We start from the raw sequence: 22,565 nt of genomic DNA, 5'->3' as shown, positions 1-22,565 counted from the left end.
GGCAAAACATACCGTCGATGGGTAATGACGGGTTTAAAAAACAAATTACACGCGGATAAAGTTTAGAATAGCGGGCGCTCGCGATGCAAGCGGTTGTTACTGGCACCCCCAAGGGGGCCGCTGTTATTTCAATGTGACCTGCATTGTCAGATTGAGCAAAGAGGAAGAAAGTGGGCGAGCGAGAGAGAGGGAGCGAGATCGGTGAGTTGGGAAAGTGTGCGGGTAGCGCGGAGTTGGCATTCCCCACGTTTTTGCTTTGGTCAATAAAAGTATCCATAAAGAGCCATCCGAAGCCTCTCGTTGTTTTTATGCACGCTGCCGCCTTCCTGAGGAGGAAATCGGAAGAACCGACGACAACGAGCCAAGTGAATCGCCAGTTGACTCCTCACTACAGCGACGAGTTGAAAACACCGCCAATTACCAAAAAGGGCAGAATTGGTAACACGTGAAAGCGGCATTAAGCCAAAAAAGCAGACCAGAATAGCCAGAGCCTGGAATTACTTCAAGGGAAATATGGAGGGTGCCACTGTGTGTACTCTTTGCTAAGATGAGCTCACATACCACGGTGGCACGTCGGCTATGAACGAACACTTGAAACGCCGTCACCCTGGTGTAATTTTCGAAGACAACAAGAAACAACAAGCTAGCGGATTGTAAGTCCATACATTTTTGTCACGATTTTTTTAAATGGAAGTTGCCTTTATGTGCGTCGTATTAAGGTGCATTTTTATTTAATAAAATAATTATTATATATATATAATTATATATTTTTTAATTATTATTAAATTTATTAGGATCATGGAAGCTCCCACTTGGGGAAAATATAGACATATATCCTTTATATACATAATATAATAAAAAAATATATATGGAAACAGCACTGGCCTGCTTACTGTAATCCATGACTGCACTAATGTTAGTTACTTTATATTATAAAGTATTATTGTGTATATACATATAGTAGTATACTATAAAATTAATACGATATATTTAATTTTTGTTACTGTGAGTATGTGTGCCTTTCATTCAAAATAATTGTGGTAATATTTCAGTGTGCCCTCTACTTTATCTATTTTCAGGTTAAAACAAAAATTGAACAGTTTTTCCTCTCCCCCAAAAATGCGGAATGCACACCAGAAAAAGCATCTGAACTCATACAAAGTAGGCCTGAACGATATATCGTTTAAACATCGCCATCGCGATGTGCGCATGTGCAATAGTCCCATCGCAAGGACGTGCGATAGTTTTTTCATTTCATTTTTATAAATCCACAAACGTTTGTTTTGAGCAAGGAGCGAGAAGGAGAGTGCACACAGTCTGTCATTCTCTCCAGCTCGCAGTCATCCGCTCCTCCCCCTCCCCTGCTAGAGCGGAGTGGAGGGAGGAGGGGCCGAACAGCAGAGCGGAGGGAGGAGGGGCCGTTTTCAAAGTGAAAGCAAGCAATCAAGCAGCACGTTTAATAGGGAAGACTGTCTCCAAAAGGAGTTTTGGAAGTATTTTGGCTATCGACAAGAATATAAGGAACAAAAAACAGCCCTGTTGACAGTGCCTCGCCATGGTTGCCTCAACAAGAAGTAATCCGTCGAACATGTGGGACCATTTAAAACGCAGGTATCTATGCATTCCTGCTACGAGCTTCCCATCAGAGGCTTTTTAGTACAGGTGGGAACATTGTTACGTGCCAACGTTGTTGTCTCAAGCCTGCAATGGTGGATAAACTAGTAGTCTTGGCCAAAAACCTATGAGACCCAGTTGAGAATTGCTGAGCAAGGAAGGTGGACGATATGCAGACAAATACATAAATTTGGGAGTTAAAATGGTTCTGTTATTCATCAGTTATTTGCTGTTATTCGGTTCAATTATTTACAAGTTCAATTGAGTTTCTGTTTCTTTTATATTTAAATTAACTGTAAATCGTATTTTTCAAATAACTATAGTACAGCTGCACATAAAGTTTTGATACTTAATATTTTTTAAATATTTTTACAACTTTGTTGCAGTTTTGCAGTTCTATATTGTTATATTTTGTGTAAACAACTCAGGGGACTAATGCACTTGCACTTTTGACAGATTTAATATTTAAGTTCAAATATGTTGACAACTTTATTGTTTTACTGAGGTTCTTATTTATTGTTATAGTTTGTGAACAACTCTTATTTGTCATATTTAATATTTTTGTTCAAATATGTTTACAACTTTGTTGTTATTTTACCAAAGTTGTTATTTATTGTTATATTTTGTCAAAAACTCAGGGGACGAATGCACCTGCTCTTTTATTTGTCATTTAATGTATTTGCTGCTGTTGAAGTGTCAAATATTGTGTTCAAGAAATTATCTATTTTGTGCAGACATGGCTTCCTGGATCCCTTCATAATAATACAGCAATCTTAATCATTCACAAATGAAACGGTATTATATGAATACACTGTGGTCACGGTGTGTCATGCAAAGTATTTCCAAACAGCTATTCAAGTCATCTAGTGAATATTTCTTTAAAAAAATTTTTTTTTTTTTTTTTTTTTTTACTATCGCAATATAATATCGCAATATATTGCACACCTAAAAAAAATCGCAACAATAGTTTTTTCCAATATCGTTCAGGCCTAATACAAAGTATTCTGAAAATGGTTGTCCGGGACATTGCAATTCATTTTAACATTTAGAACAATATAGACAATGACATACCACAAAAAGAGTCAGAATTGTTTTGACTCCTGTTAAAAAGTTGAAGCCACAGTGTTTCCGTTTACATTGTTTTTGCACTAGTTAATGCCAGCAGCATTTGATCTCATTGTTTGTGATTTATTATTGATATTTATGTTATTTATTTATACGTTAATAAAGAATTTAGGTGTTCCAAAATGTTTTTTGTGAATTAATAAGCTTGAGCAAAAATTTCATTATTAAAGTAGTAAAAAAAAAACAAACAAACAAAAAAAGATTAGATTAGTCGGCTAATCGTAAAAATAGTCGGCTGACTAATCGGGAGAAAATTATAGTCGTTTGGGACAGCCCTAATTTAAACTTTATAATGTTTTCATTAATTTCACTGATGTCATCACTGTTTACCTGCTTTTTTGGTAGCACACAAAGCAGGGCTAAGAAAAAAAAATATTAAGAAAATTAACCGCTTTAGACCTACATTTTTTCTGTTGGGGAAAAAAAAAAAAAAAAGCGCTGATTTTTACTCTACTCAGACACCAGAACAATGTGCAATTTTTTGTTCGGGGCTATTTCATGCTTTTATTGGTTATTTTCAATGTTAATGTGTTTTTAATGTGAAATGAGCCATTTGCATTATCCTTTTTAAAGCTGCGTTTGGTCAACCATTTTCAAAGAGCCACAAATAGCAAAGGTAGCGTGCCAAACCTCATGATTTGATTTTGATGGGTAAAGTTTCATCCAATCATTTGCCAGAAGTGGCAGTAGCAACTAAATTCCGTGTATTTTAGAGATGCGAACGAGTCATGTCCTTCAGCAGCATGCTTAGGTCTGAAGGGGTTAAAATATTTACTATAATGTAGTGTAAAAGCTAACCAAATAACAATGAAGTGTACTACATGTGGACTCTTGGTGAAAATGTCCAATAAAGAATTACGCAACGAGACACAGCAACCGCTGTATAAGAGTCAGAAGTACTACAGTATTTGATCAAATAAGGTAACCCTTTTTTTGGGGGAAAAAAGTTCCAGTAGTATGAGCATGTTTCCTGACATCACTTCGGGGACAAAGTCATGTCGCCCAGGGATCGTGTCAATGAGACAACCACCAAAGACCTCTAACAGCCACATGTGGAAACCCTTAAAAGTTCACACGCAGGAGTAAAGATTGAAATCAGCTCACAGACTTTGACAAGGAGTCTCGTGTCTCTTTATCCTGAATGTATTGGTAAGAAAAATAACATTCCACTACTGGAATTTGGGTCACAAGTCCACACGTAGCAAGTGGAAGCCTAAGTGATGACGGAGTGTACTAGTGAACGGGCAATGGGCTCAAGTGCATGCAAAATATAAAGATATACTGTCTATTAAAAGAAAAAAACAGTTCAGTTGCCAACTATTACAATCTGCAATGTAGTGATTAGACTCTTTCTTTCCCACTTCCTTCCTTGGAAGTGATGGGCACTTACACACCCAATCTCCAAGTCTCCACTAAGTCTGAACTTATTATTTTTGAACGTTTAGCTTAAAAACACAAGACTAAAGCCCTACAGTGTATGGACTCTAACAGTGCACCTATCTTATGCTCGGCAGGCCAACATGCTACACGTGAGCAAACCCTTCAATTGACATTCTATTGATAACTTCACAAACATGACATTTACAGTGCAAGAAGAAAATACTGCTCTGACCTGAGCAACAAGCCTGCTTTCAAGGTAAACAGATCATTAATCAACAAGCTGACAAGACCCAGTGCATCTAAAGCCATGGTGGTAGTAATTGAAAAGATAAACATTAGTGACATTGTTTTCATCATTTGAGGCATTAAGAAGAGGTGAGCTGGCCAATACAAAAAATGTGGTTACTAATATAATTGTTCACACCGTTGTGCGTCCATTTTGTTTGTCAGCATTTTATAGCCAAAAAAAGCAACAAAACTGTTCAGGAGAGAATTTTCTAATGTACATATACATGACAATTTTTTTTTTGCGAAACATTAGCATCGTCATTGAGGCCATGCTAAATTGGACACCCCCCTCCAACATCTAGAATTTATGTTCAGCTAGTTGCTCTGAAAACTCTCCAAATTTTATACTTCAAAATCTTTCTGTAACACCTGAAGTTGCCGTAAGATGGCCGCAAAGCCTGTGCCATTGTGAAAAGTAGTAATTGGCATCTAGGAAGTATTGTAAATAGGCCGATTGGATTAATCGATGAACTGGTTAGTTCGATTAATCAGGCAATCGGATAAGGGTTAGCAAAAGTCCGTTAGTTTAAATGCTATAAAATGCCAAGGTTTTTTTTACAATGCTCTTAACAAATAGTTCAAACACATATTCCCACAAAAAAATGGCTAAATATACCTTTAAACTAAATTACAAATGCATAAATAAAAAAAATACTAGCTCTAACAAAAACTTGGCTTATGTTGGTCTTAACAGGGAGCAGCGGGATTCAGCCATGTGAAATCAGGCAGACTAGAGGGCAGTGTATCCACCCAAATCAATAAAACTAAATGCAACCACTTTCAAAACAAACCATTACAACGCCATTTTAAACGAATACTCGAGGCAGCAAAATTTAATTCAAATATTTTTTTCTAATCGAATACTTGAGTTAATCGATTAATCGTTGCAGCACTAACTGTAAAGTCATATGTCAAGAGTAAAGTCGATTAATCGTTGCAGCACTAATTGTAAAGTCATATGTCAAGAGTAAAGTGAGAGACAAAGACTTTTTTTATATGACAGTGGAGCCAAGTTTAGCATAAGCTGTTCAATAGGAACCTGTCGTGCATATACGCGCAAATATTTGCAAGCTATCAGTTTGGAAGGGTAATTTTAAAAAATGAGTTTGAAATTGTATTAAAGTGTGTTGGGAGTATGCTTTGTGGTATATTCACTCTTAACTATTAATCTTGTTATGTTAGATTTTACATTAGTAAGTCAGTTGAGTAAATTAGTAAACAGACAGAATCATTAGTTCACTTTTTGTAACATTTGTTTGCCTTTGTTCAGGTTTTTCCAATGTGAAATGGGTGCCTTGGCTCAATTAACTAGGATACGCTAATGTCACAAAACAAAAACATTGGCTATGAGAAAATGCTACTCCGCTTTCCATACAGAGCCAATGCAACCACGTAGCCCATTGTCCTCAATAAAACAAAGACGAAACGCTCACATACAGTCAGACTACAGATTTTGGGAACAAGGTGCAGTCAAAGTAAATGTTTTATACATGCTTTGTTCAATGTTATGGCTCAAAAGATGTGTGATTAGAGGGGACTCACATCTTCCAAAATAATGAGATGAAGAAATAAATCAATTATAAACCACAAACACTGGAGATGAGACTTACTTATTTTGCGAACGTTCTGGTGAAAAGATGTCAGGAATTGAACTGGCCGGAAAAAAAAAAAGAGAAAGAAAAAGTTAATTTTACTGATAAAGTGCTTTTACTGTAGCAACACAAGGCTTTAATCAACTTTGTAGACTGCACTGGACTTAATTGGTACCAGACTTCACACCAGAAGTTATAAAACTAAACGTCACACTAAATACACGCAGCGTGAAACTCTGCCATGCTCCAATGTTCAACACGTTTCTCTTATTATGCGCTCCTGACATTTCAAGGCACATTAAAAGATCAATAATGCAGCAAAACTTCAATAATCGGACGAGTGGAAGTATAGAAGGAAGTAAATCATTTCAATAAAAATAAAGGCTCCACAAATAACTCATTTTAGGGTCAAACTATCATAATAAAACTATAGCCCACTGATTAATAAAGCTGATTTTGGAGTATGGTTTAAAGAGAGTGATATATATTTTACTGTACAGTAGGGTGAGCTATCTGGGCAAAAATCACGATATGTTCTCAAATCACCTGATTTCAGTTCTTTTCATGATTTCTTTTTGACTTGGGTTTTCTATTGTTTTTTACTGCTAGTTTTAAAGAATCTCCAACAACACAGGAAACTAGAGAATAGCTAACATTTAATTCAAATAGTAAGTAAATATTAACAAAAGAAATTTGCTAAAGTGAATACTTACTACTCTTACTCTTAATATTTGAAACAATAGACAAAAGATAAAGAAAAATACAAAGTCAGTAAAAAAATGAAATAAATTTTTTAAAAAATATTAGGGCTGTCAAACGATTAAAATTTTTAAATCTTTACTGTGGCTTGCCGGGGCACCACGTTGCCGCCTGTGACGCGATCTCTTCACGTCGTCCTGGATCTTCGGCCCCTGGGGTTCCTCTCGCCAGAGGGGGGACCAGGTTCGTACATTATGGCAATCAGTCAAATGATTTGCCTCGCAACGAGTCGATTGAACTAAAACAAACTCAGCGTGCAGGAGTGCTGAAGTGGGGGCACACCTCGAAGTTCGCCTGCCACCCGGGTGTGTCCCGCACGTTCTTCCTCATTTCCCAGAGGTTTTGGTGGCCGGGTATGCGAAAGGACGTCATGGACTACATTTCTGCGTGTTCCATCTGCGCTCGGGGCAAATCAGCCCATCAAGCTCCAGCAGGACTTCTGCGTCCGTTGCCTGTTCCATCTCGTCCTTGGTCCCATGTTGCACTCGATTTTATTACTGGCCTTCCACGCTCAAGGGGATATTCCGTCATCTTGACAGTGATTGACCGATTCTCCAAGATGGCGCACTTCGTCGCTCTCCCCAAGTTGCCTTCAGCCCTGGAGACCGCTGACCTGCTGGTAACACACGTTTTTCGAACCCATGGCATTCCGTCTGACCTCGTTTCTGACAGGGGACCCCAGTTTGTGTCTCGGGTTTGGAGAGCATTCTGCAAAGCTCTGGGGGCCACGTCAAGTATGTCTTCCGGCTACCACCCACAGTCCAACGGACAGACAGAACGGGTCAACCAGGAGCTGGAGGCTGCCCTCCGTTGCGTTTGCCAACTGCATCCGGCCTCTTGGGCCTCACACCTGCCTTGGGTGGAATATGCCCACAACACCCTCATTAGCTCAGCCACTGGGAGGTCGCCTTTTATGTCAGCATACGGGTTCCAACCGCCACTGTTCCCTTCTCAGGAAGCCGAGGTCGTCGTGCCGTCCGTCCAAGTGCACCTGCGGAGGGCCCATAGAGTCTGGAGGGACGCTAGGGCTGCACTAGTCCGCACTGCAGCCCGCAACCGCCTGATTGCTGACCGCCACAGAAGACCCGCTCCGGTCTATCGTCCGGGCCAGATGGTCTGGTTATCAACGCGGGATTTGAACCTTGCTGGGACTTCCAAGAAGTTGGGCCCTAGATTCGTGGGCCCTTTTGCTGTGGACTCTGTGGTGAACCCCGTCGCGGTCAGGCTAAAGCTTCCCGGTTCAATGAAGATCCACCCAGTCTTCCACGTGTCTCTGCTCAAGCCAGTCTCCACTAGCCCCCTGAACCCTCCACCAGTGCCTCCTCCTGCCCCTCGCGTGGTTGACGGTGGGCCGGTATATACGGTGCGTACTATTCTCGATTCTAGGAGGCGGGGAAGGGGGGTGCAGTACCTGGTCGACTGGGAAGGTTATGGCCCTGAGGAGCGCCCTCCTGGATCCTCGATCCATCGCTTTTGCGGGATTTCCACTCCCTTCATCCCTCGAAACCAGGTGGTCCGCCAGGGGGCGTCCGTTGAGGGGGGGGTTCTGTCATATGTGTATGCCTTCTCAGTTGTTTTTTCTTTCCAGCATCTGATTCAGCTGGATGGGCGGGGCCGTGGCCGCACACCTGTGGCGCATTAGGAGCGCTCATTATTTAAGGACTCCTGTCACCGTCTGCGAGTGTCGGACTATTGCATATGCTTGTTCCTGCCTTGCTTACCGCTGTGTGCTCATCGTCATCCTCGGTGCCTTCCGACGTTCTTCGGTCGTGTTCTGGTTTGATCTTATTTACTTTTGTGCTCTTCTGGATTTTGTAGTTAGGATTTTGTACTCTGTTATACTCACACCATCTTGGGTGCTCTTTTAGTTATACTTGTTATATCCGCGTTTTCTAGCGTGCTCCCTAAGTTGTACTTGTTATATCCGCGTTTTCTAGCGTGCTCCCTAAGTTGTACTTGTTATATCCGCGTTTTCTAGCGTGCTCCCTAAGTTGTACTTGTTACATTCGCGTTTTCTAGCGTGCTCCCTTTGTTATACTAATTAAACACAAACATTTGCTCTATTGATCTCCTGGTCTGTGTTTTTGGATCCACATTAACGGCTTGCCGTCATAACACTTTTGTCTGTTCCACAGACTATTGTATTTGTTATCTGGTACCATTTTTGGGACCCGTAACAAATTCTGGGGGCTCGTCCGGGATCTCGCTCCATTCAACACCGAGACGAGTGAGGTCCAGTGATAAAAGAACCACGAGGCCAACGCGAGAAGACGTGGCTGCAGCCGCGACGACAGTCGGTGGGTGTCCAGCCGTGGAGATCGAATCCAGGAGAGGGATTTCGTCCAGCCAAGGGAACTGCACCGCTGTACTTCAGACCTGCACGTGCCATGTCTTCTGCACGAAAACGGCTCGTTTGGGCCATAAAGAAAAACTTGTTTAAACTTTCAGCAAGAGAACTGCACGAACTGGCCAAAGACATTGCAGGAGATGGACAAGAGTCAACTCATCTGGAGTCTGCTGATGAAGAAGTTTGTGTTGAGTACATCCTTGCCTACATGCAATCTGATGCTTTAATTAAGTCTGAAGATGAGGGAGTAAGTCAATTACTCGTGTTAGATGAGCAAATTTATACAATGATTGAAAATCACGATACAGTTGCTAGCCCAGCTAGGGTTACACCACAGCAAAAGACACTTAGGAACGTCCCAACAGAACTCACAACACCAGCATATGCTCACCAAATCACACCAGCAGCAAACATAGCACTCCCCATAGATGCCACTAGGGGCCATCCTACACCCATTGTTGACAACCAAGATACTAACGCTCATAGTGTAGACCAACTGCAAGCTATGCATGATGAGTTGGGCAGAAAGTTACAGTATTATCAGAACAGCATGAACACACCACATAACATACAAACACCAGGTCACACACACTTTATGAATGGCACACCAACTGTAATCTCTCCCAAAGATTTACCTTATCTCCAGCGTAGGGATTTTAAGGTGTATGGGGGGCAGATTGGGGATCAAAATTCAGAAATTACATATAACAATATTTGTAAGCAAATTGATGAGGGCGCCAAAGAGGGTTTCACTGAGGCAGAAGTTATCTGTGGCGTTTTAAAGATCATTAAGCCTGGGGCGTTCAAAGACATGCTTACCAACAAAGACAAAATAACTCTCTGTGAGCTGAAGGGCTTCCTCAGATCTCATCTAGGTGAAAAGGCAAGTACAGAACTGTTCCAGGAATTAATGTGTGCAAAACAGAATGAACAAGAACCCACCCAGCAGTTTATATATCGAATGATCGGGCTTAAACAGCGAATCCTCTTCCAGTCAACGCAGGCCAACACAGATATTCGCTATGACCCCAAGACCATCCAAGAAGTTTTCTTACATACCATCTACCAGGGTCTTAGCTCCAAATATTCAGACGTCAGGCAACAATTAAGACCACTTCTCTCAAATCAGCAAATCACTGATGAGGACATTGTTGGATGGGTGACAAAAATAATTAGTGATGAAAATGAACATCAGCGACGGCTTGGGTTATTCTCCAAACCAAAAGCAATGCATGCACACAGTGTCCAGGTGAACAACACAGACCAACATGTGGACAAGAGAGAAGAGGATAAGCTTCAAAACCTCAGCGCTCAGGTCGAGAGTCTGACGAAAATGGTAGCCGCTTTGATGGACCAACAAACAGCAACAGCAGTAGCACAAACAGCTAATTTAAAGGCCCACAATATAAGCCAGTTGAACTGCCACAGGCCCAACTCCATCCCTTGGCCGCTCCCACCAGGTCTGCCTTCTAGTCTGAGAAAGAGTAAGGTGCCCATCTGTAATGACTGTTTGCGCCATGGTTTAGAGAGCTGTGATCATTGCTTTGTGTGTGGGGATTTAGGACACCGAGCTATTGGCTGTTCCAAAAGAGGAAGGCAACAGGGAAACGGGAGTCGGCCTTTCCTGAGGGACAACCAGAGGCCGATTCACAGCTCCAGTCCCACTCAGTAACCTACACACGACGCTCAAAACAATCAACACAACAGCAGAAAGTTAATGAACCCCGCTTTCAAGACACAAGACAAACCCACAAAGTCACCCATAAAGTACCCCTGATTGGAAAGAAAAATCTGCTCAAGTGTTTCATAAATAGCTACACAGCAACAGTATTATTTGACACTGGCTCCCAAGTAAGCATTATTGACAGGCCATGGAGGGAAAGGTTTATTCCTAATCATCCAGTGCATCCACTGGATGACCTTCTTGATGCAGGGGAAAGCTTCCGCCTATATGCAGCAAATGGGCAGGAAATCCCGTATGATGGTTGGGTGGAGCTGATGGTCAATCTGCCAGGTAACGACAATCCAGCTCTCACAGTACAGGTTCCCTTCTTAGTGAGTCAGATTCACCTTCCACAGCCCATTATTGGATCAAATGTTCTTGATGAAATGGTTAATGGACCACAGTCTCCGGCCGAAACACATTCGATGGTGATCAGTCTTCTTCAAGAGGCCCCCGGAGTTGAGGAAGAACAAGCAACAGCCATGGTGAATTTTACTCAGATCCAGAAAACTTCAAATGACATCATTGCCACGATTAGAGTGGGTAAAGATGTAAGCATCCCAGCTGGGAAAACTGTCAATGTACGTTGTAGATTCCCACCTACACTCGATACATCAGACCCTGTCGTGCTTTATGAACCACCAGAAGAGCCCACATGCTTAGAACAACTAAGCATTGGGGAAGGTCTTTTAGATATCAGTCAGAGCAGGTGGCCTCAAATTCACGTACCCATCTCCAACCACACAAAACACGAAATCGTACTTCCGAAGAGAACCGTGTTAGGCTCTATCCAGCACATCACCAAAGGGAAAGATCACGTCACAGTCAGATGAGATGATGCCTGTTCAGGCTGTTGAGGCAGAAGTAAACGTCACCACCACAGTGCCACCCGCAACTGGCCTCTGGCAACCACCTGTCAACTTAAGCCATCTTGAACCAGAGCAACAACAGCTAGTAGAGAAAAGTCTGAAGAGTCTCTCGCATTTGCCCGTGACAACAGTGACATTGGGTGCATCCCCTCTCTACAGATGTCAATAAAGCTTCAGGATGACATTCCTGTACAGAAGTCCTATGTCTCGATCCCCAAGCCACTGTACAAGGAGGTAAAAAAGCATGTCCAAGAATTGTTAGTCAAGGGGTGGATTGTCAAATCCAAGTCTCCATATTCTGCACCGATTGTATGTGTCAGGAAAAAAGGCGGATCGCTGCGCCTCTGTATTGATTATCGGTTGCTCAACAAAAAGACTGTGCCTGACAGACATCCCCTTCCTCGCATCCAAGATTTGATCGATTTCCTTGGAGGCTATAGCTGGTTCTCCATTTTAGATCAGGGCAAAGCCTATCATCAGGGCTTTATTGCTGAGGGTTCAAGGCATCTTACTGCTTTCATAACTCCATGGGGTTTATATGAGTGGGTAAGAATGCCATTTGGATTGACAAACGCACCAGCAGCCTTCAAAAGAAGCATGGAAGAAATGCTCGACACACTAAGGGATGAGAGTTGCATTCCCTATCTGGACGATGTCCTCTGCTTCTCTCAGTCTTTCCGAGAACATGTCAAAGTGTTGCGTCGCGTTCTTCAAGCCCTACAGAGCCATGGTGTAAAATTGAGGCCAGAAAAGTGTGAGTTATTTAAAAAAGAGGTCAGGTATGTTGGACGGCTAGTATCTGAAAATGGTGTGAGAGTGGACCCGAAGGATGTCGAGGCAGTACAGGCTCTGCAAGACAAAACTCCAGCCACAGTCGGAGATGTCAGACGACTCCTAGGTTTTCTGAGCTACTACAGAGCATTTGTCAAAGATTTTTCATGCATTGCAAGACCCCTGTATGAGCTCCTCCAGGTAAAGTCCAGTCCATCACCACCCAAGCCGGCCAAGCAAAACAAACAAAACAAAAAGCGCGCAACTGCCTTCTCGCACCCCGGTACAGTGGACTAATGAACATCAGCAGATCCTGGAAGAACTCATAAATGTTCTGACCAACCCTCCAGTGCTAGCATACCCAGACTTTGACCAGCCCTTTGTACTACACACTGATGCTTTCCAGCAAGGCCTTGGAGCAGTCCTGTACCAAAATCAGGGTGGGAAAATGAGAGTAGTCGGCTATGGGTCCCGTACACTCACTCCAGCAGAGAAAAACTACCATCTCCACAGTGGTAAGCTTGAGTTCTTAGCCTTGAAATGGGGGGTATGCGACAAATTTAGGGACTATTTGTTTTATGGCCCTCATTTTGTTGTTTATACTGATAACAACCCTCTCACTTACGTGATGAGTACAGCTAAGCTTAACGCTGTAGGTCATCGCTGGGTAGGACAACTTGCAGACTTTCACTTTGAGATAAGATACAAACCTGGCAGATTGAATGTTGATGCAGACACGCTCTCGCGTTATCCCTTCGACATCAATGCATATATGGGTCAGTGTAGTGAGAACTTGTCAAAGGAGGCAGTATGTGCAGCCTGGGAAGGTAGTAGAATTGCGCAGCAAGGAGAAGTAGCATGGGTGGCAGCTCTAACCATGGCCTCTCACCCCCCAACGCTAACAGACCCCTTTCCAGTGATTGCACACAGCGACCTAGTCAGTGAACAACAGAAAGACCCAGCCATTGGGAAAATCCTAGAATTAAAGAAAAACGCTGCAGTAATAACGGAGAACCAACGCAGGTCATTGGACAAACCCACCAGAAAACTCTCTAGGGAGTGGAACCGACTAGCTGTAGAGAACGGTCTTTTGCAAACAGCCCTTACATACCTGCACAATAACATGGGACATGTGGGTGTGGAAAGAGTTTTGAGCCTGGCCAGAGAGCGCTTTTATTGGCCCTTTATGAAAAATGATATTGAGCAATACATCACAAGGAAGTGTCGGTGTATACAACAGAAAAAGCCAGCTATGCATGACCGAGCAGCCATGGGAAGCCTAACATCAAGCTCACCCCTTGAACTCATTTGCATTGACTTCCTCCATTTGGAAACTAGCCGCGGTGGATATGAATATATCCTGGTCGTCATGGATCACTTCACCAGGTTTGCGCAGGCGTATCCCACCAGAAATAAAGCAGGCAAAACAGCTGCAGACAAGATTTTTAATGATTTCGTCCCACGGTTTGGATATCCAACAAAGCTTCACCAAAACCAAGGCAGGGAGTTCGAAAACGAATTGTTCCGAACCCTCAGACAGTTCTCTGGTGTGCAGCACTCCAGAACTTCACCTTACCACCCACAAGGCAATCCTGTGGAGAGGTTAAACCGAACACTGTTACAAATGCTCCGCACACTTGGAGAAAAAGAACGAGAGAACTGGAAGGACCACCTCGCCCACATCATTCACGCTTACAACTGTACTAAACACGAGTCGACGGGCTTTTCCCCATATTACTTGTTGTACGGTCATCATCCTCGCCTTCCGATTGACCTCCTTTTTGGACTGTTAACAGAGGGAGAAGCAACCACTGCTAGAGGATATGCAGAAAAGTGGAGAGAAAGAATGACTGAAGCCTACAAAATAGCTAGCACCAACAGTCAACAATCAAGTGCTAAAGGCAAATTTTACTATGACAAGAGAAACAGAGGTGTGACTCTACAGATAGGAGACAGGGTCTTGGTCCGTAATGTCGTTGAAAGAGGTGGCCCATGCAAATTGAAGCCATACTGGGAGAAGACGATCTACGTGGTGAGGGAACAGGTTGGTGATAATCCTGTGTATAAAGTCAGTCCTGAGACAGGGAGTCGTCCCACCCGAACTCTCCACCGAAACATGTTATTCCAAGTTAATGACTTACCTGTAGAGCTGCAAGCAGAGAATCCACCTGTTTGGAAAAGAAACACACCATCCAAGAAAGCAGAAAGGTCAATTGAGCGGACACAGAATCATGACACGAGTGAATCAGATGAAGAGGATGACGGCCCAAGTTACTGGCTGCGCATGCCAAGAGTACCGACAAAGACTGATAGTGCTATGCCTCGACCGAGTTGTGAGGTATCGGAACACCACGAGCTGGCAGAAACAAACCCAGATGACACTGGTCCTGTCGAGTCTGCATCTGAAAGTAACAGTGGTTATGAGGAAAGACAAGTGCAGGACGAAAATGAGCTTGGTACTGAAGAGGAGCTGACCCATGACGAAAGAGTGTTGCCTCAGATTGAAAATCTTGGTAGAGAGAGCCCAGAGATACAGTCAGACACTCAGCCAACATTGAGAAGATCCACCAGAGACAGGCGTCCTGGCCAAATGTTCACTTACAGATCCCGGGGGAATCCAACCTATGTACAACGCCCTGTAGTCAGTACAGTATCAGCTCAACCCACAGTTTATGCCCACCAGTATCCACAGCTTTTCTTTCCGTCATACCAACTGACACCTGTCATGACACCCATACACCTGACATTCCCATATCCTATTCAATCTTATTAACCATTTACACACACTGTACATTTCACACAGATACTTTAGTCTTATATTTGAAGTTCGATGCACCGTTACAGGTATAGCAATAAGAAAAGAGTATTAAGTTAAGTTGTTTATTGCAAGTGTCGGGAGCCACTTTTGTTGTGGGGGAGTGTGTAGTAACTACAAAAATATGTAATCATATTAATATAAATTGTGGTTTCACAAGGAACAAAATTCACCCTTAGGTTCATTTTGTTATTAATTGTATAATTAAAAGGGAAAAGTAAGTGGAACTTTTGACACCGGAAATGCTGCCGTCTGGCCTCGTCTTAGATGTGGACTTCCGCCCATATTTCAGACTGAATTTGGACAGCACGTGAGCAACATCGTGTCCTCGCTCCTCATGCACTTTTGTCTGTTCCGCAGGTCAGTATTCACCAATGTTGACTAATTTTGAGTCAAATGTAATTTTGTTGTATTGATTGTATGTTAAGATCAAGTATGATGGTCATTTAAGAAGTTTAATTGACAAAAGAAAGTGAAAAGAAACTGCGTTCTCATGGCGAAGTGATAGCAACGGCTATTTTGCCCTCTGCTGTAGAATTGTAGATTGCGATATAGATTGCGTCATACAAAACTTGTAGTCACTACTCTCCCACCTTTGTTCAATAAATGTATATAGCGGACATGTTGTTTCGTAAAGGTATTTAGCGAACTTTCTGTACATTATCTGTGTTGTTCAAGAACGTGTAAAATGATTATTTGTTGATGTGAAAAGAAAAGAGTGACAATGAAACCGTTATATTTGTCCGCGCGCGTCCCCTTGTGGCGAAAGTATGTCGTACAGCTGAAAAGGACAACAGATGTCAGTTGTATCCATCACAGTAAAGCAAGACTTATTGGTTGGAAGAATATGTATTCTTGTAACTGCAAATATTATTTTGAATAGATTTTCGTTTTATTGAGCATGAAGACATTTAATTTAAGGGGATGTGAATGTGATGTTGGAGTCATGATGTTGAAATTAAAAAGACTGAATTTGGACAGCACGTGAGCAACATCGTGTCCTCGCTCCTCATGCACTTTTGTCTGTTCCACAGACTATTGTATTTGTTTTCTGGTACCATTTTTGGGACCCGTAACATATATATATATATATATATATATATATATATATATATACGTATATATATATATATATATATATATATATACGTATATATATATATATATATATATACGTATATATATATATATATACGTATATATATATATACGTATATATATATATATATACGTATATATATATATATACGTATATATATATATATATATATACGTATATATATATATATATATATATACATATATATATATATATACGTATACATATATATATATACATATATGTATATATATATATACGTATATATATGTATATACATATATGTATATATATATATATATATATATGTATATATATGTATATACATATATGTATATATATATATATATAAATGAATTGAAGTGACCCTTTTGGATGACATTTTAACACTTCCCTAATTAGATAAGATTTTAGAGCATTTCAGAGAGGTATGTTCATATTTTTGTGTATTTGTGAAAACAGATTCTGTACAGCATTTCTGTAAGGAGAATATTTCTCTGTTTCTGCATCTTCTCACATTATCCTACTTCCATATCCCTTATTGATCCTCGGGTGGGGGGGGGGGGCAACCCTGAATGCTTTACTAGCTGAACTAAGCTCATGTGAGAACACACTGAAGACTAGGAAGATGCATCAGTCTGATCTCAAAAGTTTTGGATAACTATTTTTTTACTAGATATTTCTGGACATATTAAGAATTGTTTAACCTCAGGGACATTTGACTATACATGTTTTGCTGTACATGTTCCGCTGTATGAATTTAAAAGACTTATCAAATCCCTCCTTAGATACAGTTCTTATGATGTGCAGCATATTATCAGTGCCCGCAATGGAGACATCTCTTTAGGAGTCCATTTGTGGTTTCGCACCTCAGTGAAAAAAGTCCAAAAGCATTCTGCCAGGCATGCCACAAATCTCTCATAGTACAGACAGCCAGCAATGTCCTCAAGTAGATTTAAAGTTTACTTAGCAACATTGGGGCTTGAGAGGCATTTGGACTTCAAGGAAGCCTCACAAGAATGCTTTGGGGTGTCACACTCACTAAACTACCTTAGGGAGACTCACCTGCTGATAGACACATCACTGTAAGTGGGGCTGTTAGACAAAACAATGCCTCTTGTAGAAGGCCCTGTTTCTTCCTCGCTTTCAGGCTTGATGTCCAACGAATTCCTTGATTCTGTGACTTGAGCTAAATGATACAAATATATTTTCATTACATTACCCTACTTTATAAATGTCCTCAGTGACATATCATGCTCGTCAACAATTTACTGTAATAGCATCAGGTGCGCTGAAAAATCAGAGGAAATTACAAGAATGTAAATAAGCATTTAAAAGATACAATAGTTTATGCAATACAAATGCTGGTCTGTTAAACATTCTAGTAAATAGCATTTTGCATTTTTACCCAAGCCTGAACAGACCATAATCTGTCAACTACAGGGTAAATGTGCTTCTGAGGGATCGTTTAGAACAGGGGTTCTTAAACTTTCTGACCCTGAGGCCCATTTTTTTTCAGTACAGATTGGCCCAGGGCCCATTAACACAGTATGACTTCGTGCAAACTACTGTCCCAGCGATAGCGAACAAAAACCAACAGCAGCGCAGCATTCGTGACATCAGTGGACTCGTCAAGTTGCAAAGAGAAAAATGGGCTACTTTTTACTCTTTCAATGAGTTGTTGCTGTATGTCTGAGGCCATGTCTGCAATACGGTGACTCACAGTGTCGTTTGAGAGTGGGATGGTCAGCAGCTTCTTTGCAGCGGCCTCTCCGATCATCTCACGGCACATATCAACAGCAGCAGGCAGAACCAACTCCTCCGCTATGGTGAATGGTTTCTTACTTTGTGCCACACGTCTGGCTACGAGGTAGCTAGCTTTCAGTGCACTTTTAGAGTTGCCAGTCAGTGGCACGATCGATCTTTTCTGCATCTGCAGCCCATCTTCTTTTCTCTTGAAAAATTCCACCGGCTTTCCCACAAGCGTCGGATGCTTGGTCTCTAGGTGCCGCTGTAGTTTTGACGGCTTAAGTGCTTTGTTAGACAGCCTTAACCCACACTCCACACACTGGGCTCTCGGCACTGCCTCGCTACCTCCATTTACGAAGCCATACTTAATGAAGTCGGGATTGTACTTGCGCAAAAATTTACTTTTTGGCGGAAGGTCGTCTTCATTTTTTCGTTTTAAATATTTCTCCATCTTGTTTGTTTACAGCTAGCTGAGTGACATCTTCTCCTTATTTATGGAGCTGGTTAAAGTAACAACTGACTGATGCATTAGCGCCACTAAATGGTCCGGAGTTGTTATTGCGTCCCGCGGCCCTCGTGGCCCACACGTACAAAACAGATTTTTTTTTGCGACCCACTAGGTGGCGCTCGGGGCCCAGGTTTGGGCCGCGGCCCTATGGTTAAGAATCACTGGTTTAGAAAATCAGCATCAATGACAGGGGCAACGACACAGCAAGCTTTTACTTGATAAGACTGAGCTTGAGGTCTAAAAACTCCCCTATGCAAGAGAATATCTTAAGGGTCACCATACCTGCTGAAGGCGTTTGTTCTGCCTGTTCGCCTCCTGCAGCCACCTCCTGTTTTATGCGAGTCTTCTTGGTTGTATCTAGGCGACCGCGAACCTGGGCAACCAGTCGCGAAAAGTCACTGCTGTGCTGTTTCCCTGAGAAGATAATAATGCATGACAAGGTCATATGATTGGATGGCAGACTATACCTAAAAGGCTGTTCGGTCAATCTTGTCTTAGGCAAAGTATATCATTAAAAGAGGCTTCTGAATATTTAACTGCTTAAATGATTACATTATAAATGAGGCACTTTCAGATTCTTCATAAACAATGTAGAACACATTACAAGGTTTTTAAATGAAGCACTTGAATAATAAAAAATCACAGTTTGAAACTGTAAATGGGTGTAGTAACTATGTTCATAATTGTGGGTGTAGTTTGCAATCCCGCATTATATTTCCAAATTTATTGAAAATGTCCAATAAGCAGCTGTTGATGAAAGGGAAAATGGCATATTATGACAAAAGACTGCAAGCGCACGTGATGACAAAATAGTTTCCTATCTGCTGGCTCCCAGTGTGACTCATACACATCCTCCTGTGATAAATCAAGAGGTTATCACAGCAGTGCAGCTATTATTAGAAGCCGCCTCCACTGAGTCATATTCATTTTTCAATTATTTTGTAAACATTTTTTTCTCCCTACAATGTCCTTGTCAACATGGCCGTTCACCAGAAAATATTCTATAATGGTATACAGGTAGTCCCTAGGTTACGACGAAACCGACTTAAGTGATTTTAACTTTACGACGCCGGAGTCTCGTCCGCCAATTTGTCTCCAGTCGTTATATTTTTATTATTTTAATAATGTTGACTTTGTTTTTGATGCATGCTTATATTTTGGCGCAGGAATTATAGAGCAGGTAGTACTTCCACACGCGAGTAAGAGTGCATGCACACACGAAGAAGAACGTATTTGCACACACAAAGAAGAGCGCCCAAGAAGAAGTCACACAGCCGAGTGAGAGCCTGCGCACAAATTTGTTTCTTGTGAAGCATCCACACAGGCAACATATATATAACATATCAATATACACATCTATTACTGTGTGATTTCAATTGTGGTCAAATACCTTGGGGCAGTTTATTTGATTGTTTTTGATGATGAGCGAACGCTAACTGATACATGCTAATCGTTTGTGTGGATTGTTATTGCTGTATCAGCAGCTAGTTATAAACACAAATTTGAATTGCTGTTATTGAAGATGAAACGGATTTAATTTCATTTTTATTTTAGTTTCATTCAGTTTCAGTTCATTCACACATCATATCGAGGTACACACAAAAAAATGGTCAAGTGTTGATGTCATCAGCAGTTGAATAAAGTCAGCAAACCACAAGGACGTCTGACATGACGATTTCGGAGCTTAGCTCGCTGTCTGGCAAGGACTTAGCTCCAACGTCTTGCTCAGGACAGTACAATGATGTACAAATGATGTATAATACATGTTTTTGGATATTTTGAGATTTGGGGTGTATTAAAGGTTTAATTCCTAATTCCAACTTGCACGGGAATTCGAGTTACTTCGCTAGCGTAGGAATGGTTCATAACCCGGGGACTACATGTAATCCATGTTTAACATTCGCCCCATAAGTAAAAACTAGAGATGCCTCGGATGTCAAAGAACTTCAGCTGAAATGTGACAAAAATGTGGTTTCGTTTTGGTCTGAAATGCTTTATTTATTCATTTTTTTCTAAATAACATTACTGGGAAAAAAGAAAGTTGCGTGCCCCTCTCTTGATACTAGAGCTAACATGTCCAGTGAAAGTTGGTCTGTTGAATACGCGCAATTAACTACACTTACAGTGGAACAGCACTTACTACAGGGTGACCCAAAAAAAAGTTTACACTCAGTTGACTGCTTGTTTAAAAGCCATTGAAACATATCTAAATAGGTTGTCATGCTTAAGTGATTCATTAAGGTCACTCAATGCAGCTGGTAATCTCTCGTCTCTACAATTCCTGTGCTTCTGGTGAAAATGAAGAAAACTTTAGCTGTACCTGAATTGCTGCGTGCCGGTCTGACACCTACTGAGATTGCAGCAAATCTGAGAATATCCAGATGTGCAGTCTACAAAGTTAAAAAGAAGCTGAAAGATACTGGAACAGCCTCACGAAAACCTGGGTCTGGAAGTGCCGATCTGTGCGGACCAAAAAGTTGATTGACAAGGTGATATGTGGCCACTCCAGAGTCCAGATCTCAATCCCCTGGATTATAGCATATGGGCAACTGTGGAGGACAGTGCCTGTAAGAAGCCACAAACTTCTGTGGCAACCTTGGAGAGGTCCATTGTTAGATCTTGGGAAAAGATGACAGCATCCTACATAAAGAAGACCTGTAAAGCGTTCCGCAGGCGCCTGGAGGCTGTTGTGACACTTAAGGGAGGACACATTGAAAAATAGAGTGTACTGTACATGTTCTTTACAATCATGTATAATTTGTGATTAAATTCTAATTCTAAGATGAATAAACATGGCATTTAAATTGTATTATGGCAGTGTAAACTTTTTTTGGGGTCACCCTGTACGTCCACTCGCGCCATTCAGTTCCCACAAGGACCGCTTTTCTCTTCTTGCCCCCTCTGAGCAACTAACTAAACAGGTAAGCAACCCCGATGCATCTCTAATTACGACACTTACTCGTCTTCTTCCAATGCAATTAGGTTGAGAGACCACAGACCATGTCTTTAGCCTTTAAAGGTCTGTGCTGAGTGATCATCACACACTAAACTAGCTTGTAGCGTTAGCATAGCGTTCACGTTAACATTTAGCGCGGTGACTCTGTCTTCTTAAACTCTTGGAAAACATTTTACATACAGTTCGTAGCGCCCAGGTGAGTTTAATTAATTGCATATAATGTGCTGTTTTCGTGCTGATTGTGTATTATCATCAAGAAAATGGTGATGTCCTTGTAGACTCTATAGTTATGTGCTCGTCTGTCATGTTCATTTGAAATTGTTAGAAACCTTTTATTTATTTGTTTATAAGTTAAGTTTTGAGAATTGTCAACTAAAACTAGACAAAATTAGAGTTTTCATTGACTAAAACTAGACGAAGACGAACATATTTTGAAATGACTAAAATATGACTAATAAGTATTTTTAAAATGGCTACCAAGAACAAAACTGCTCCAGAGTTTTCTGTTTGGAGCTTCTCACATAAGAAAAGTTTTCCTCTCACTCTCCAGTGTGCGTGAGGACAGCTTCTTCTTCAGAGGGTCTGCCTCTGTCGTTTGGGGGTGGCGTGGTTCAGTGTTGTTCAGAGTTGTCGTTCCCCAACCTAGAGGTTATGTGTTCAATTCTCCACCCTGATAACCTTGTCTAAGTATCCTTGAGCAAGATACTAAACCCCACGTTTCTCCTGGTGCTGCGTCACCAGTAGGTAGATGAGGATATAGTGTGAAGCCCTTTGAGGGCCTTAAAAACGTTGAAAGGTGCAACACAAGTGTAAGGATGAATACTAGTGCAACAGACAGCAGGCAGAAAAGAGAGACATGGCTGCATCTGAGCCAAAACAACAGTTTTGAATTTATTTTTTCATATCGGTCGGTCAGATATTTAAAAAAAAAAAAAAAAAAGCTGACACTGACCGATCTACGTCAAATTTC

At 41.5% G+C, this 22,565-nt stretch overlaps 1 protein-coding gene across 4 annotated transcripts in view; it reads right to left on the bottom strand.

Annotated features, from left to right (window-relative positions):
- The window catches only part of rad18 (RAD18 E3 ubiquitin protein ligase), a 136,013-nt gene that overhangs the window by 48,033 nt on the left and 65,415 nt on the right, over positions 1–22,565 (bottom strand). For 2 of the 4 annotated variants that reach the window (XM_057845121.1, XM_057845122.1), the window contains exons 10-12: positions 18,922–19,053; positions 17,448–17,571; positions 6,018–6,059 (exon numbers count right to left, since the gene is read on the bottom strand). In XM_057845121.1, coding sequence (XP_057701104.1) covers positions 6,018–6,059; positions 17,448–17,571; positions 18,922–19,053 — 298 coding nt within the window. The remainder of the gene's footprint in view (positions 1–6,017; positions 6,060–17,447; positions 17,572–18,921; positions 19,054–22,565) is intronic. The other 2 variants (XM_057845123.1, XM_057845124.1) reach the window with 2 other exon arrangements.

The sequence above is a fragment of the Corythoichthys intestinalis genome, chromosome 9 (assembly GCF_030265065.1).
Source record: "Corythoichthys intestinalis isolate RoL2023-P3 chromosome 9, ASM3026506v1, whole genome shotgun sequence".
NCBI lineage: Eukaryota > Metazoa > Chordata > Actinopteri > Syngnathiformes > Syngnathidae > Corythoichthys > Corythoichthys intestinalis.
Note: the sequence above shows the minus strand (reverse complement) of the source record. Positions and strands in the feature narration are given on the sequence as shown.